We start from the raw sequence: 15,612 nt of genomic DNA on the forward strand, positions 1-15,612 counted from the left end.
CGAACTCACGGACTGCAAGAATGTGACCTGAGCTGAAGTTGGCCGCTTAACCAACTGAGCCACTCAGGTGCCCCAAATAAATTTTATATAAAGATATTTATCTTTATGCCAAAACACTCCTTTATATATCTTTGAATATCGGTTGATATTATAGATTCTTTTTCTCAAATTATCCTTTTTTTAATGTTTATTCTGAGAGAGAGAGACAGTGCGAGTGGGGGAGGGACAGAGAGATAGGAAGAGAGAGAATCCCAAGCAGGCCTTGCACTACAGCACAGTTACAGAGCTCATCTTATAAACCACAAGATCAAGACCTGAGCCTAAAGTAAGAGTTGGACGCTTAACCTACCGAGCCACCCAGGTGTCCCACAAATTATCCTTTTAATAATGATTTGAGGACATTTTTCTTAATAAAAGTAAGCATGTTGTTTCAGTTTGGGGATCAATTTTTTTTAAAAGGACTACTAATAGCAATCATTTTCTGGGTTCCAAATTATATACAAAATGACAGTTCATTGTTTGATAACTGACTCATCCATAGCAATATAATAAGTCCTCCCAGATGCATTAAGCATTTTACTTTTGATAAAGAGAGTTGAGAAGGAACTTGTTTCCTTTGTACTTTACCTCAAGTCCAGTCTCAGCATTTGTCCTCACATAGGTCCTGTCCATATTCTACAGCTTTGGTGAGATACAGTGTCAAATCCCCTTGTTAGACCCGGAGTGTACTCTTTGTTATAAAATCCAATTTTAGTATTACAAATCAGTGTTTCACTCATTGGGTGAGTATGAAAGATGCTTTAGGATCCAAGAAGAAGTTGAATGTGATAGAACTAGAGTGAGATCTGTTATTGTGTTCCCTTTATTCTGGAAGCTCTTTGGCCTAAGGCTCTTTCAGACTTCCTTTCTTTTTGGAAGTAAGACATCATTGGGGATGGGGTAGTTATTCATATCCCTGGATTAGGTCTACATCATCCATTCACTTATTCAGCAAATATCTGAGTGCCTGTGTGCCGGGCCTTTGCCGAGCCCTGGAGACACAATCATCCAAATACACACAACCCCTGCTCTTGCAGAATTTACATAATTCCTCAGTCATGGTTGGCAACTCTTCTCACAGATGCACTGGTAACTTATAGGAGATAATAACATTTTATTGATTAGTTGTATAGAAGGTTGAGGTATTATTATTAATAAAAATCTGCTGAAATATCTTCTAGAGAAGAATTTCCCATGATGTGGTGCCTGGAATATTAGTTTTATAGGATATTGATGGATGTTAATTGGAGGAAGGGTGAAATAAACCCATTTATTTACTTCAGGACCTCTTAGAGCCTTTGTAAGCTAATACACATTTTGAATTTGCAGGAGGGTAGGGTACTGTTTTTCATGTTTTCCAAACTTCTGTGACCATGAAACCCAATAAGAGTCACATCTTATTGAACTATTAATCCATGGAACACTCCGTAAACACTGTTCTCGAATTAGTACTTATTGAAGAAAAATTCCAAGAGCTGGAGTTTCTAACTGGCTCAATAATAAAATTAATATGAGTTGAACAATGCATTTTGAGAACTTCCAATGAAATTTTTATACTCCTTTTTATAGGCCTTTATCATAGAATTGTATTATGCAAATGCAAATATTATTAAGTTACTTCACATGTAAAACTGGTTACATTAACTGGCTGGCAGGGTTTAAATAAAAAGGACGAGTGTCAGAAGATGTAGTTTTAGGGAGCCAATAAATAACTCCTTTTCCCTTCTTGATTTGGAAACTTATTTTGAAAGGCAAGAGATTTAGGAAGAGTGATACCAAAATCTCATCTTTACTTACTGTCAAACTTGGATTTGAGGGTGTAACTGACTTATGGCACCATTGAGCTGACCTTTGTAGGGAAACTTACCAATCATGGGAAGCACTGAAAACTGTCAGACTCACCCCACAGATCTTGCACAGGGATGTGGATCCCATAGAAAAATGGAGAGAGAATGATCCTGGGCTACCCAGTCCCTTTGCCCAATCCTCCAATGAGGCCTACCTTTCTACCTTCATGGAGAGGATTGTGGTGTGGAAGTCAGAGGCTAGGAATATTTAGGAAAGTGCTTCCTCATGGAAACCTGAGGACATGAGAAGAAGGGCCCCTCCCAACATTGGATGCTTCATGTAGCAACAATTTGGCCTTTTATTATGATAAATATCAAATTTTTTTTGCCTATTGTGATTTTTTTTAAAGATTGTGTACATTGTACTATATCAATTATTGCAGTGTTTTCCAAATAAGAATTACTTTGGGAACTTTTAAAAAAATATAGATTTCAGAACCACAGCAAATATGTTGCATCAGAATATCTGAGAAGGGTCCTGAGATTCTGTATTAAAAAAAATGTTCCAGGCAATCCTCCAAGTAATATTTTTTTAAAGTATAAAAATCACTATGTTATAGGAATTGCAAAAAAATATATAACATTTTATTTAGTAAACTTACGTGACCAGAACATCCAGGTGATTAATATTTCTTCCAATTTTTATTTCAATCATGGAGAGGATTATAGCATGGCATCAATACACTTGGGGAGGTGTTGAAGCAAATTTTTCCTGATCTGATACCAAAACAATCAGTATTGTTTTAATGGAATTTTCCCAGTGGCATTAGTTGTGTAGAAAATTCTGTTTTCTCTTCCTCAGTGTACTGTGCTCTTCAAGGAAGGTTTCTATTGTTTGATCCATTTGGGTTTTTATTAAAAGGCGATACATTCAATAAACTGATTAGATTAGTTTCAGAGTACTCTTCACATTTATGAAGATTATTTAGTTGGCATAAACGGGGGATCCGATGACTTAACTATTAGCTGACAGGAATGTCAACTATGACTGAAAATTCTAAAATGTGTGATGTGTGACTACATAGTTGAGAAAGAGAAAAGAAATACATCACCTAAAGTGGAAATGGGCATTTCTCATTATTACACATTTTTAAAAATAATATGTATACATACCATCACCAGGTACATATACGGGTTATAGTTAAAATTTTAATTGTTACTTTATTCAGAGTTGAAAAATATCTAAAAGTAATAAGTTAAAGTTTCCTGCCAACATTTGAAAACGTACTCAGATCCTTTCAGGTAGTGAAAGGATTTTATGTCTTTGAAACATCTTTAAAGTTTAGTTGCATAAAATGGTGTCAGAAGTTGAAGACAGTTGAATTAATTTTTATTTTGCCATTTTCATGGATTGATTTTAAGAAGAATAATTTTTTTAACTTGCCAAAAATTCTGAAAAGTGTTTTAGGGGTAAATTCTGTGTCTCTACAGTTTGTCTAGCTCCCGTAACAGCTCCTTCTTCACTATATTTGCCATGAGTTAATTACAATTATTCATTTCCTAAAGTGGCAGCAGAAGCTGATTTTACCTTAAACAGACATGCTGCTTCACATGTAAGCAATAAATTGATTTTCTCTTCATGCCAGTATTTTGATAGGGTTACGGATATTGATAGAAGACCATGCTATTGAATGCAAGTAGATTTTCAAGAAAATCACTATGCCAAACACTTCACTAGAAGGACTTCATCTACATACAGCAGCAACTGTGACCTGCTTTAGAGATGACATCATTGGGTGTCATGTGGCTCTTTATACGTTTCAGCCTCAGAAAGAGATAATCTGTGAAAGCCACAAGAGCCTGATTTCTGCTGTGATAATCTTCAGCAGACAGAAGCTAAGGCTACAGTGAGGCATATCTATTTACATAGTGTGTGCAGTGCCTTGTCGAATTCTGAGCTTTGTTTCATTTTACTATTTTTTATCAAAAAGTAGATGCAATGATAGGATGAAGTGAATTGGATGCTTTGGACTAATGGGAGCTTGTTTTCTGCATTAAGATCAAGAACTTTTCGGAATCCTCTGTTCTCTGGGTAGCCTTGTATTGTGTGTGTGTGTGTGTGTGTGTGTGTGTGTGTGTGTGTGTGTGTGTGTGTGTTTTCAATTTGAAGAACACTGAAGAAAATCAGCAAACTTCATCTCCCAAAGAGCTCTCTCTCTTTTTTGTCAATACTTGAAGATTTCTTCTCCAAAATCTTCTTTGAGCTGTCTGAGCATCGTGATTGATAACTGAAGGGCAAAGCATCTCCTTTGTAGTATGTGTTACAGAAATTCTTCAGATAACTTTACTTGCTAACACAGGCGACTCTTTATGGATTTCTTTCAAAACCAGTTCGAATAAGTAACTCTTCCCTCTCAAATGGGCAAGGGTAGCTCGTCAGCACCATGGAGAGGTCTGGACAGAGTGGGACAACGTGGGACTGTGACCAGGGCAAGCCATCTGACAGTGTAAGTTTCCCAAATATGTAATCTATTTTATGTGTATTATATTTTTCATACATAGAAAGGAAACTCTGAAGTCTAATTGAGCTAGGCTACTGTAAAAAGTGGTGACCTTTATTGCATTTCAAATTCAATATTAACCACTTAAAGATATTGTATTAGGAAGTGTTAATATATTAATTTGAAAAAGTTACTTTCTCATCGCAACAGTTGGTATGTGAATGGTGCTTTGAATTTTGAGAATCTAAGTTTTTGTTTTAATTTACCGTAAATTAATTGCGTTGCAGTTGGAGAAAACAATTGCTTTGGAAATAGCATTTCTTTATACACATTTAAATAATTCCAACTTTGCAGTTTGTTGCCATTTGTAAAAACAAGGCTCTTTTTGAAAAGTAGTTTCTGATTTGTGTTTAGAAAGGCAGTTTTAATTTTTTAAATTGCAGCTCATATTTCTGTTACCAAAAAGAGCAAATGTTTAGGTATTCTAATATTGGGACACATAGGGGACATTTAATAACTTATGAAAAATTTAAATTTACAGGATAAAATATATACAGTAAAAGCCTATAGTAGGTGGAAAGGACAGATGCTTTTATAAAATGACTAAAGATAGGGCACTAAAGACCTACTTTTAGGCATAATTGGAAATATTTTATTAGTTTCAAATAGTCTAATTTAACTGTTCAAACCAGAAATGTAAAAAATGGTTTATTCAAAAACATCTTTAAATACCCTCCTTAAAACTGTCAAAGGTGTTATTTCTATGATATGATATCACATAACCAATGAAGAAAAGATACTTCAAACTGCTACCAAGAATGATCCCAATAGATATTTTGATGAACTATTCAAATTTGTCTAAGAGAACATAGTGTCATAAAAAAGTAATATAACAAATAATTATCTTTTCTCAGGTCAGTTAAGCAAGGTTTGGAACATTTATTTATAATGAACCATTTATTTTAAAGTCTACTAAAACTATCTTTTTATATTATTGTAATATGGAATTTATTTCCCTAAATAGTTCTTCTCATGTAAAAACCAGTAGTAAATGTAATTTACTTAGCTAAAACCCTACTTCAAATATAACTAATTCTTTTGTTATAGATAATTTCCAAGTGCATTTGTTGTTGCTTCTTAACTCATTAGTAATTTGGCATTTGATTTTTGGATAAATTACATTTACATTTTGACAGTGTAAGATTTTGGAGGATGTGACTTAATTTTAAATTAAGGAGATCTTGTTATACTTTTTTGCCTGCTTGGCTTAATAGATCCACTGATGATTTCTTTAATTAGTGTCAATATTTAAAGGAAACCACTTTTTGAAGGGAATGAAATGTGGATTTATGATTCCAGTTCTTTTAGTTTCATTTCCCCAAATTTTATAATCCTGCTTTGATTTTTACAGATGAATAAGGAGTGCCTTTCATACTATCAAAATACTGTTGAGTGCACCTCTGTGATTTTAAAACTTTATTTCTTTATGATAAACTGCATTCATTTTCTGCTGGTAGTGGACTTTGGACAGATCATTCTGGCTGATTATACTGCAACATTCTAATTTAGAGGATTTGAGGCTCATATCACAAAACACATCTGTTTTATATCCTCAAATGGGGGGGGGGAAATGTACCTGATTCAGAAATTTATTCTCTGCAATCTTTGTCTCAGTATTTGTCTCTCAAGGATGTCATTCAATTCTGATATTGTCAGAAGTGTAGCATTTTATATTTTGTTTTGCACACATTTTAGTGATGTTTTTATAATAACAGCTATCTAGCATTATCCATTTTGTAGTTGAGATATGGTTGTCTGTGTATTTATTTAACCAAAAATTGTTGCTGTATGATACACCACAAACATGTTTTGGCTTCCGCTTTGATAGCCTTTCAATCATTGTTGAAATAACATAAGTCATCTGAACAATAGAAATATATTTAGAGCTATTTAGACTGTGAACCATTCACATTTCTTTCTTTCTTTCTTTTTTTCTTTCTTTCTTTCTTCTTCTTCTTCTTCTTCTTCTTCTTCTTCTTCTTCTTCTTTTTCTTGTTTATAACATTCTGGTGGTAGCAGATGTGTGTGAACAATCTTAAATTTAGTTGAGTGACATTTTTGTTTTCTTGCCAATGCAAAAATATGCTCATGGATCTCTTTTTCATGGTCCACCCACCATTGCAAAGGCTTGATAACCTTTGATTAAAAAGGATTTAAGGGCATATTTACTTAGTTGAAAACCACCCTAGTTAGGATGCTCTTCAGGGTGGCTGAATATAGGGAGAGCTGATTGGCAGGTGTGGTTCTTACAGCTATTTTCAACCTATTTTTGGAACTAAGAAAGTTAAGTTGGTTTTGGAAATTGTTCTTACATTCCAGGTAGTCACAGACTCATTTCTGTTGCCTCAGTTTCCATCACAGCTTCCAATCAGAAGCATCTCTTCTAGCTAGAGTCCCATCAGGACCAGTTTCAGTAGGGGAGAGACTGAAAGTGGAATGTGTTGTAAGAAAATCCCAAAGGGTAGTTTCTTAGAGGGAAATATGGATTCTTGAGATTATTTTAGTGAAGCAGGACCCTAATTGGTTGCAAATGGATTCTGGGTTTTAGTAAATTTCTAGCATTATGGATAGGGTGATATCAGGTGCCCAAGGGCAGTTCTTCAGCTTCCTGGAGAATCACTCTGAGTTGATGCTTCTGCATAGGGATTTCCATCAAATGATTTTTGTTTTTAGTTATCCTATTTTACCATCGAGTGTTCCTTCACTCTCCCAATTTTACTCACAAGACACATTCTTACTTTATAGTACATGTTGGGCCTAAGTAGATATGACCTAACTGATGTGAAATTTATATTAAATATTACTAGAAACTGTAGGGGTAATCTGAACTGTTTCAGAGAACTGAAGAGAGCTTAGAGACTTTCTAAGGAAGCTATCCAAGTATCTGAAAGAACAGAAATATCCTCCAAAGAGAAATAAGTCTGAATACCATGCATTTCTCATTTTAACTAGTCTTTTAAATCCCAGCACCTCTAAATGAATCTGGCTCCCTCCCATCAGTAAACTCAAACCAGAGCACAGAAAACACAACCGCCTACCTGGGCAGCCAGTTACCTAGGATGAATTCAGGTCATTTTAATCCTGCCTAATTTGTTGTGTGCTCTTACTTTTCATCTTACTTGTATCTTTGGCATCATCTCATTGGCACTTCGGCACTCAACACACTACATTTCATGGTGCCTGACATCAATAATAAGACCCATCTTGGTGGAAAACCCATCTTGAATTCAACATTCTGCAGTGATCTCAATAGCATATTTCTCCAGGATGCTGTTTTGGTGCTTGGTCTCTGACCCCTGTGCACCACAGTGGCAGGAAAGAAAGGTTTCTTCACCTAGGTCTTCATTTTGGATGCACTGGAACTAATGGAACTATACTGGGCTGATCATAGTTTTGGCATAGATAGAGAGCAGGTCTATTGATAATCCATGATATGGTATCTATATATTTTAATAATTGCTCAAAGATAGACTCAGCATAACAATTTGAATTAGAAAAGAATATCAAACTTCAGTGCCTTAGAGCAAGTCATACAAATTTACAAATTTTAAGTTTTATTTGAATTACTGGGAATATTAATAAAGGCATTGTATCTGGACTTCAGTATGACTGAAGTTTTTTTTTCCTGATACCTTTGAGAAGATAAAAAACTGTGGATGAAATAATTATACAAATTGGTACATGTTTTCTGGTTAAGTAGCCTTATCAAAATAGTGTTAACTAATGATTAGAGTTAGCCTAGAGATAAGTCTCCAGTGGTGTGTAATAAGTTTCTGTTATTTTTATCAACGATTTTAAACATTATTTGTTTTCCTACCTCTCATTTCATAGTTGAAATTTCATTCAGGAGAGGAGAAACAGCTTGTCAAAGGTCAGATAGTTGATCAGCTACAAAGTTAGAGCTGAAAAGCAGGTTTTTTATTACCAGGCAAGGGAATTTCTATGGGGTATGTGGCCTCGAAGGACCCCCAATGCTAAGAAATCAGTGGAAGTTTTAAGGAGAATTTTTTTTAATTTAAAATATGTACAACTTATGGGGCACCTGAGTAGCTCAGTTGGTTAAGTGTCGGACTTTGGCTCAAGTCATGATCTTAACATTCGTGAGTTTGAACCCGTGTCAGGCTCTGTGCTGACAGCTCAGAGCCTGGAGCCTGCTTCGGATTCTGTGTCTCACTCTCTTTCTGCCCCTCCCCCACTTGCACTCTGTGTGGCTCTCTCTCTCAAAAGTAAATAAACATTAAAAAATAATTTCAAAAATATTTAAGTAAACACAACTTTATAAACTATCGAGCTGTCCTTCAGTAGTGTAAGCTTTCTTATAAAGCAGTGAGCTTCTCATTATCAGAAATATGTATGCACAGACTAGATATTCTACATCAGAGATGATGTAGACTGAGACCCTGTGTGTGTGTGTGTGTGTGTGTGTGTGTGTGTGTGTCTGTCTGTCTATCTAGTAGTTGGACTAATTGATCTCTAAGATCTCTTTCAACTTGAACATGGAAAGAGGACATTAGTGCAATGTTGTCTCCTTAAAATAGAGAATGAGAATAATGTCTTCATTCAACAAACATTTATTGGGTACATACTCAAGGCATTGTGTGATTCTAAGAACTGATATGATTACCAAAATATGACTGATTCCCATGAGAAACTTTTCATTTGAGAACAAGTAAGAAAGAGGAAAATTAAGAAATGAATTAAGATAGAGGATGGGGAAAAAATCACCCAGGAGGAAGGGTAAAATGCATTATTTGAATCTATTTGGGAAGGGAAAACTAGGTTAAAAGGGAAAAAGAAGAATCAGAGTTATAATTTATCTCTTAATTATCTGTAGCATGGAGATACTTCAATGTATTAAAAAGAAACAAAGATTTTAAATTTGTTGATCTCATAAATTCTACAATTCTATTCAGGATCATCAAATCTTTAATGAACCTTTTTGCTTGCATCCCTTCAACTTGTATAGCTGTAGCTGCAAATCTATCTTTAGAGATTCTATCCCAACTGTCATCTGTTTTTTTCTTAATTGAGAGAAATTCCAAATCTGTAGACCATCAGTTCAAGGACTCAACATCTTTTATCCTACCTCTCATTTGATAATTAATAAAATAACAGCCTTTCCTTTGGTTCTGCTCTGATTTTGAATTTTTTCTTGACCAACTGGGTTTTTACCATACATAGTATGTTTAGGCTATGCAGCAACAAATAGATCTCCAAAAGTATAATAGCTCAAACACAGTAGTAGTTTATTTCTTGATTAGGTATCCATACTGGACTGCTGAGCAGGTCAGTGGGGCAATCCTTCTTCATATAGTCATTTAGAGAACACAGGATGTTGGGGGTTCCACCATCTTCAACAGGTGGCTTCCAGGGTCACTCTAAAGTCATCTACATTCCAGCAAACCAGAAAGGGAAAAAGAAGTGGAGCAACACATGTGGAAGTTTTTAGTGGGACAGGTCTGAATGAGACACACGTCACTCAGCTTACATTATTTTTACTGAACTCAGTCAGATGACATGCAGGGGAGACTTGGGAAACATAGTCCTATAGGACACATAAAAATAAGACAAGAGAACAGATTTTTAGATCATTTAGTACTTTCTGCCATACCTGTACTTCCTCCACCTGGAAGGAAGTCTTCCAAACCACTGCCACAAACTTGACATATGCTGCTGGATTTGCTTGATGATGCTTCTCTACATCCTTGGCCACTGCCTATTTCAGTCTTCCAGGTTACAAACTACAGAACCTGACCCAAGTTAATTGCAGCTAAAAATGAATTTATTAGAATAATATAATTTACTTATTAGGAAAACTTATTTTATTATCAGCTATCTCACTGAATTGACAGGAAAGTCTAGAGAATCATACTCAGAAGAAAAGGGGACACTAAAGGAACATGGTTGACCAGAACCCCAGGCAAAGGCATACATGCAGGACAACATTGTTCAAGTGCTGCTGGCCTCATGGGACATTGGATACAGTGGTCATAAGGAGCTTTAAAATGTTCCTTGCTTCCTTGAGATACTTCCTCCAGATTCAGAGTCCTGAACAGGGCCATCCCCTTGACTGATTTACATCATATGTTCAAAATCAGATTGCTAGGATTCAGGGAAAGAAAGTTACTTTTGTCTTGTAGTGGGGAAGTGGTGGTAGAATCCTGTTCCTTATTGTAACTTCTATAACAGTAAATTCTATAATTATGGGATGGGGGCTCAGATGTACCAAAAAAAAAAAAAAAGACAAAAATCCACCATGCCTGCTGGTTTAAGATGATACTAATTCTACCTTAGATCTGCTGATGGCCTTCACCAATTCTTACTGATTGTAATTTGCCCCATGCCTAGACTGTGCCTTATTGCTATGCCTAGACTATGCCTTGTTATTCTTCCTAGGATGTGTTCTGATCACTTTCACCAGATATTACCCCAACCCACCTTGTAGCCTCTGTAAGACTTGCTCTAGCCCTTTTTGATGTTAGTTAAACTTTTCAGGCTCTTTCTTACAACACTTCGGCATTGTTTTGAGAACTAAATTCAGACCCGGGACCTATGTGATAAGTCTGCGTGGCCAGGGCCCAGATATTTGACATACCTTCTCTGGAATTTTCTCATCTATAACATGAATAAGTCGGCTCAATTCCCATTAGTCTCAAAGGGACACCAAGAGCCTTAACAAGATGGTGCTCTGAGATATTTGGAACACAGGGTGGCATTATCACATTATTATTTTCACAAGCTGTTCACCTGAAGAGAGAAAATAAAAACTGGAAGTTTAATGCCAGAGAGGTTTTTGGCACTTTGTCAATTCGACATTAGCTTTGAGGGCTTTTGGAATTTTGCCTGAAATTTTCAGTACCAAGCAGCTAAAAGCTATGTTTTTCTGGGCTTATGATATTTCTGTCCCCAGGGATGGCATTAAGTATTTGTGAGGGATGAACTGTGCCAGGCCCATTTTCCAATGTCCCACCAACAGACACACAAAAAAGCAATGCACGCTCTGTAAATTGCTGCTCATGCCCATGTTTCACACTTGGAACAGCACCTCTGACTTGTGCCAGTAGAAAAGGGATGGAACATATACATGTGTTAAGGAAGCTCCCTGTCTGACACATAGGCTGTTTACGGCTGGATGGCTTCTATTTGAATGGTCACATGGCCCTACTGAAGGCCCACAGAACCTTTTTTAGACCTTTGAAAATCACTCCCATCACAGTCTTTGAAAGAGAGCTATTGGTTATGCAAATGTCACTTTTGCCAATTAAACCAAGTAGGCTAATTAGAAAATAGGGAGGAGAACTATATACTTTTGGAACTTCTGTTAGTGACTTTGGAAGGAAGAGAAAGGCAGGAAAACTTATTGGAATCCAGGAAGCATTTATGTGACTGAATTTTAATCATACAGAAAGGTTCTAAATGGTTTTCTTTATTTGAATAAGAATCATTTTCAAATACATGGGCTTCTACATATGTACCTAAAATACATGTTTATGTATATTTTTAAAATAGTAATATGCCATTTGTACATTCAAGTAAAAGAGGTTGATAGGAATTGCTCAGTAGCAAGAGCTAAAAGGTTCAGCTTTAAATCTGTAAATATGTTTCGCATTTTTATAAAGATCAACAAATGTGAACTTTGTTAGGAAGAATGGTGCTACTTGCATATTAAAACAAAGTACAGTCACCACTAGTTTATCTAAAACAGGAAATGAGGCTTCTACTTAAATGAAATCTACCAATAAAGGCAGGTTACCTTTTTTGTTTGCTTTTCATATTTTCAATGACAATGTTTCTGAATTACATTATAAAATTCTCTATCTTATTTTACAGCAATGCTTATTTATTTCTAATTATAACGTATATCTATGCTCATTTTAGAAAAAATAGTTTAAAAATATATCCAGTAGACAGAGATTAACTATTAATAATTTGGTGAATTTCCTTAGAGTTCTACGTATATGCTAGAAATTTTATATATGTGTATACCTTAAGAAATATTTCCAATATTTTGAGCTTTGCCTTTTAAACTCAATGTTTTAATTTATATGTCATTAAAATTCCTCAAAATCTGATAAGTGTTTAATATTAAATCACATAGATATATGAGCTATAATTAATTGAACTATGCCACTCTTGATATCAACAACATCAATATTGTGTGTGTTTATGTATTTTTAAATTTCTGTTTCCTTTTAAGAGATTACTATAAGTAGAATAGTAGATTACTATAAGATTACTATAAGTAGTAAAATTTTTATAAGATTTTCTAAGGATCTTGATATATATCAATATATATCAGCTCTGCCAATAACATAAATATGATAGATTGAAAGAAAGTAGCATGTTTTAAATCAGATTTCTTTTTTTTAATTTATATGTATCTTTTTTTTTACTTATATGAAATTTATTGTCACATTGGTTTCCATACAACAATCCCAACAGGTGCTCATCCCAACAGGTGCCCTCCTCAATGCCCATCACCCACCCTCCACATCCTCCCACCCCCCATCAACCCTCAGTTTATTCTCAGTTTTTAAGAGTCTCTCATGGTTTGGCTCCCTCTAACTTTTTTTTCCTTCCCCCCTCGCATGGTCTTCTGTTAAGTTTCTCAGGATCTACATAAGAGTGAAAACATATGGTATCTGTCTTTCTCTGTCTGACTTATTTTACTTAGCATAACACTCTCCAATTCCATCCATGTTGCTACAAAGGGCCATATTTCATTCTTTCTCATTGCCACGTAGTACTCCATTGTGTATATAAACCACAATTTCTTTATCTATTCATCAGTTGATGGACATTTAGGCTCTTTCTATAATTTGGCTATTGTTGAGAGTACTGCTATCAACATTGGGGTACAAGTGCCCCTATGCATCACAAAAAGCTTCTGTACTGCAAAGGAAACAATCAACAAAACTAAAAGGCAACCAATGGAATGGGAAAAGATATTTGCAAATGACATATCGGACAAAGGGCTAGTATCCAAAATCTATAAATAACTCAGATTTATTTTTAAAATTTTTGTGGTTTGACATTTTCACGTTTTGTGGGCATTTAAATTTATTTTGTGAATTGTCTGGCTATGGTTTTTGCCTATTATATTGAGGTTTATTTTTTTTTCAATTATTTCTATAAGCTCCTTAAATATTATGTATATTAATCTTTTACCTTCATATTTGTGGAAAATATTTTTTAATTGTATGCTTATTTATGCTTATGCTATTTTAATCTATACAATTTTAAATAATTGTTTCAATAAAGTCTACATAGTATCTCTTTTTACCTTTATATATAGTTTTAGGTTTTTTTTTAATGCTTTCATCTTTAATGCTTGTCTTGTCATTTGAAATTTTGGCATATGATAGGAAGAAAAGCAATAATTTTATTTTATTCCAAGTTAGTTTACCCATTACCTTAGCACCATTTACTAACCAATCTTTTGTTCTCTGCTGGTATGTGACATGATCTTTATCACATGTTAAAAATCTATTAGAATTTCTTTCTGAACTATTTTCCTGGTTACATTTGTCAGTTCTAGCACTTGTATCAGACTGTCTTACATATTACATCTTTATCGTAGATTTTAATATCTGGTAGAGAAATTATCCACTTCATTTCTCTTCATGTTCTTAGTTGGCCATATCATTCCAGATAAACTTTAAAATTGTGTAGTTAGCTTCCAGACACATCTTTGGCAACTTTAATTGTAATTGTACCAAATCTTTAAACTGATATAATAAGAACTGATATCTTTACAAATTTGTTCTTGCTATCTAGGAATATAGCATATGTAGATAGGTAAAGATATAGGTACAGATATCAGGAAAGATTTGAAATTTCACTATAAACATTTCTTCCTTTTCTTATTAATTATTCCTACTACAGGGGCGCCTGGGTGGCGCAGTCGGTTAAGCGTCCGACTTCAGCCAGGTCACGATCTCGCGGTCCGTGAGTTCGAGCCCAGCATCAGGCTCTGGGCTGATGGCTCAGAGCCTGGAGCCTGTTTCCGATTCTGTGTCTCCCTCTCTCTCTGCTCCTCCCCTGTTCATGCTCTGTCTCTCTCTGTCCCAAAAATAAATAAACGTTGGGAAAAAAAAATTATTCCTACTACAAATTGGTTCCTTTTTTCCTTTTTCCACCTCTAAATGGTTATCACTAGAATATAGGAATAAATTTTTGTATGTTGATTTGTATCTGTTCACCTATTGAAATCTCTTATTAGCAATTACAAGTTTTTAGTTGATTTTTGGAGCATTTCTAAGCATGCAGTTTTTTCATCTGCAGTAAATAATAAATGTGCCTCCTTTCCAGTAGTTATAGTGTATTGACTAAATAATCCATCCCAAACAATGTAGGTTTTCTTACTATCTTTACTGATGTGATGAGTTATATTTTGGAAATTAAACATTCTTGCATTATGTTATCATCACTGTATTGTTTTAATGGGTGGTTTCCTCATAAGTTATTCTTTATTTCAACTTTCTGGTATGTTAAGTTTTCACAACTCTTCTAAGAAAATGAAATTCATCTGTAGTTTGTGATATTTTTCTCAAGTTTTCAAATAGGGCTATGCCAGCTTCATAAAATGAACTGAGAAACTTCTCATATTTTCCTTTGGCCTCTGATATTTATGTAGCATGGTGATTACGTGTTCCTTGAAAGTTTGAAAAAAAATTTTTTAATAAAACTGTTAGTACATGAAGTCTTTTATTATAGTCTTTTTACTTTTTTTTTTTTTAAATTTTTTTTTCAACGTTTATTTATTTTTGGGACAGAGAGAGACAGAGCATGAACGGGGGAGGGGCAGAGAGAGAGGGAGACACAGAATCGGAAACAGGCTCCAGGCTCTGAGCCATCAGCCCAGAGCCCGATGCGGGGCTCGAACTCCCGGACCGCGAGATCGTGACCTGGCTGAAGTCGGATGCTTAACCGACTGCGCCACCCAGGCGCCCCTATTATAGTCTTTTTAAAATAAAATTTGCATTTCTTCCCTAGTTGTTGGATATTTAGGCTTTCTACATTGTAAGCTAATTCTGGTGCTTAATTGCCAAGACATATCAATGAATACTTTGAGAGTAATTAGCATATTATAAATGTTATTTTTGTTTTAGAAATTTCTCTACATATGTTCTTTTATTAGTTTTCATATTTCTAATTTTGTTAACTTAATTTTTCTCTTTGTAACAATCAGCAATTGTATTAATCAATTCTGTGTTTTCTAATAA

General features: G+C 34.9%; 1 protein-coding gene across 2 annotated transcripts in view; it reads left to right on the plus strand.

The window, feature by feature from the left end:
* SCHIP1 (schwannomin interacting protein 1) overlaps window positions 1–15,612 on the plus strand; it is a 761,580-nt gene that overhangs the window by 203,141 nt on the left and 542,827 nt on the right. The window contains exon 1 of one of the 2 annotated variants that reach the window (XM_040480611.1): window positions 4,082–4,333. The exons of the other annotated variant lie outside the window; for it this stretch is intronic. Coding sequence (XP_040336545.1) covers window positions 4,271–4,333 — 63 coding nt within the window. The 5' untranslated portion in view covers window positions 4,082–4,270. Of the gene's footprint in view, window positions 1–4,081; window positions 4,334–15,612 lie in introns of those variants that run through there. 2 annotated transcript variants of the gene reach the window in all.

Source organism: Herpailurus yagouaroundi, unplaced genomic scaffold (assembly GCF_014898765.1).
Source record: "Herpailurus yagouaroundi ecotype Mexico unplaced genomic scaffold, PumYag 159, whole genome shotgun sequence".
Classification (NCBI taxonomy): Eukaryota; Metazoa; Chordata; class Mammalia; order Carnivora; family Felidae; genus Herpailurus; species Herpailurus yagouaroundi.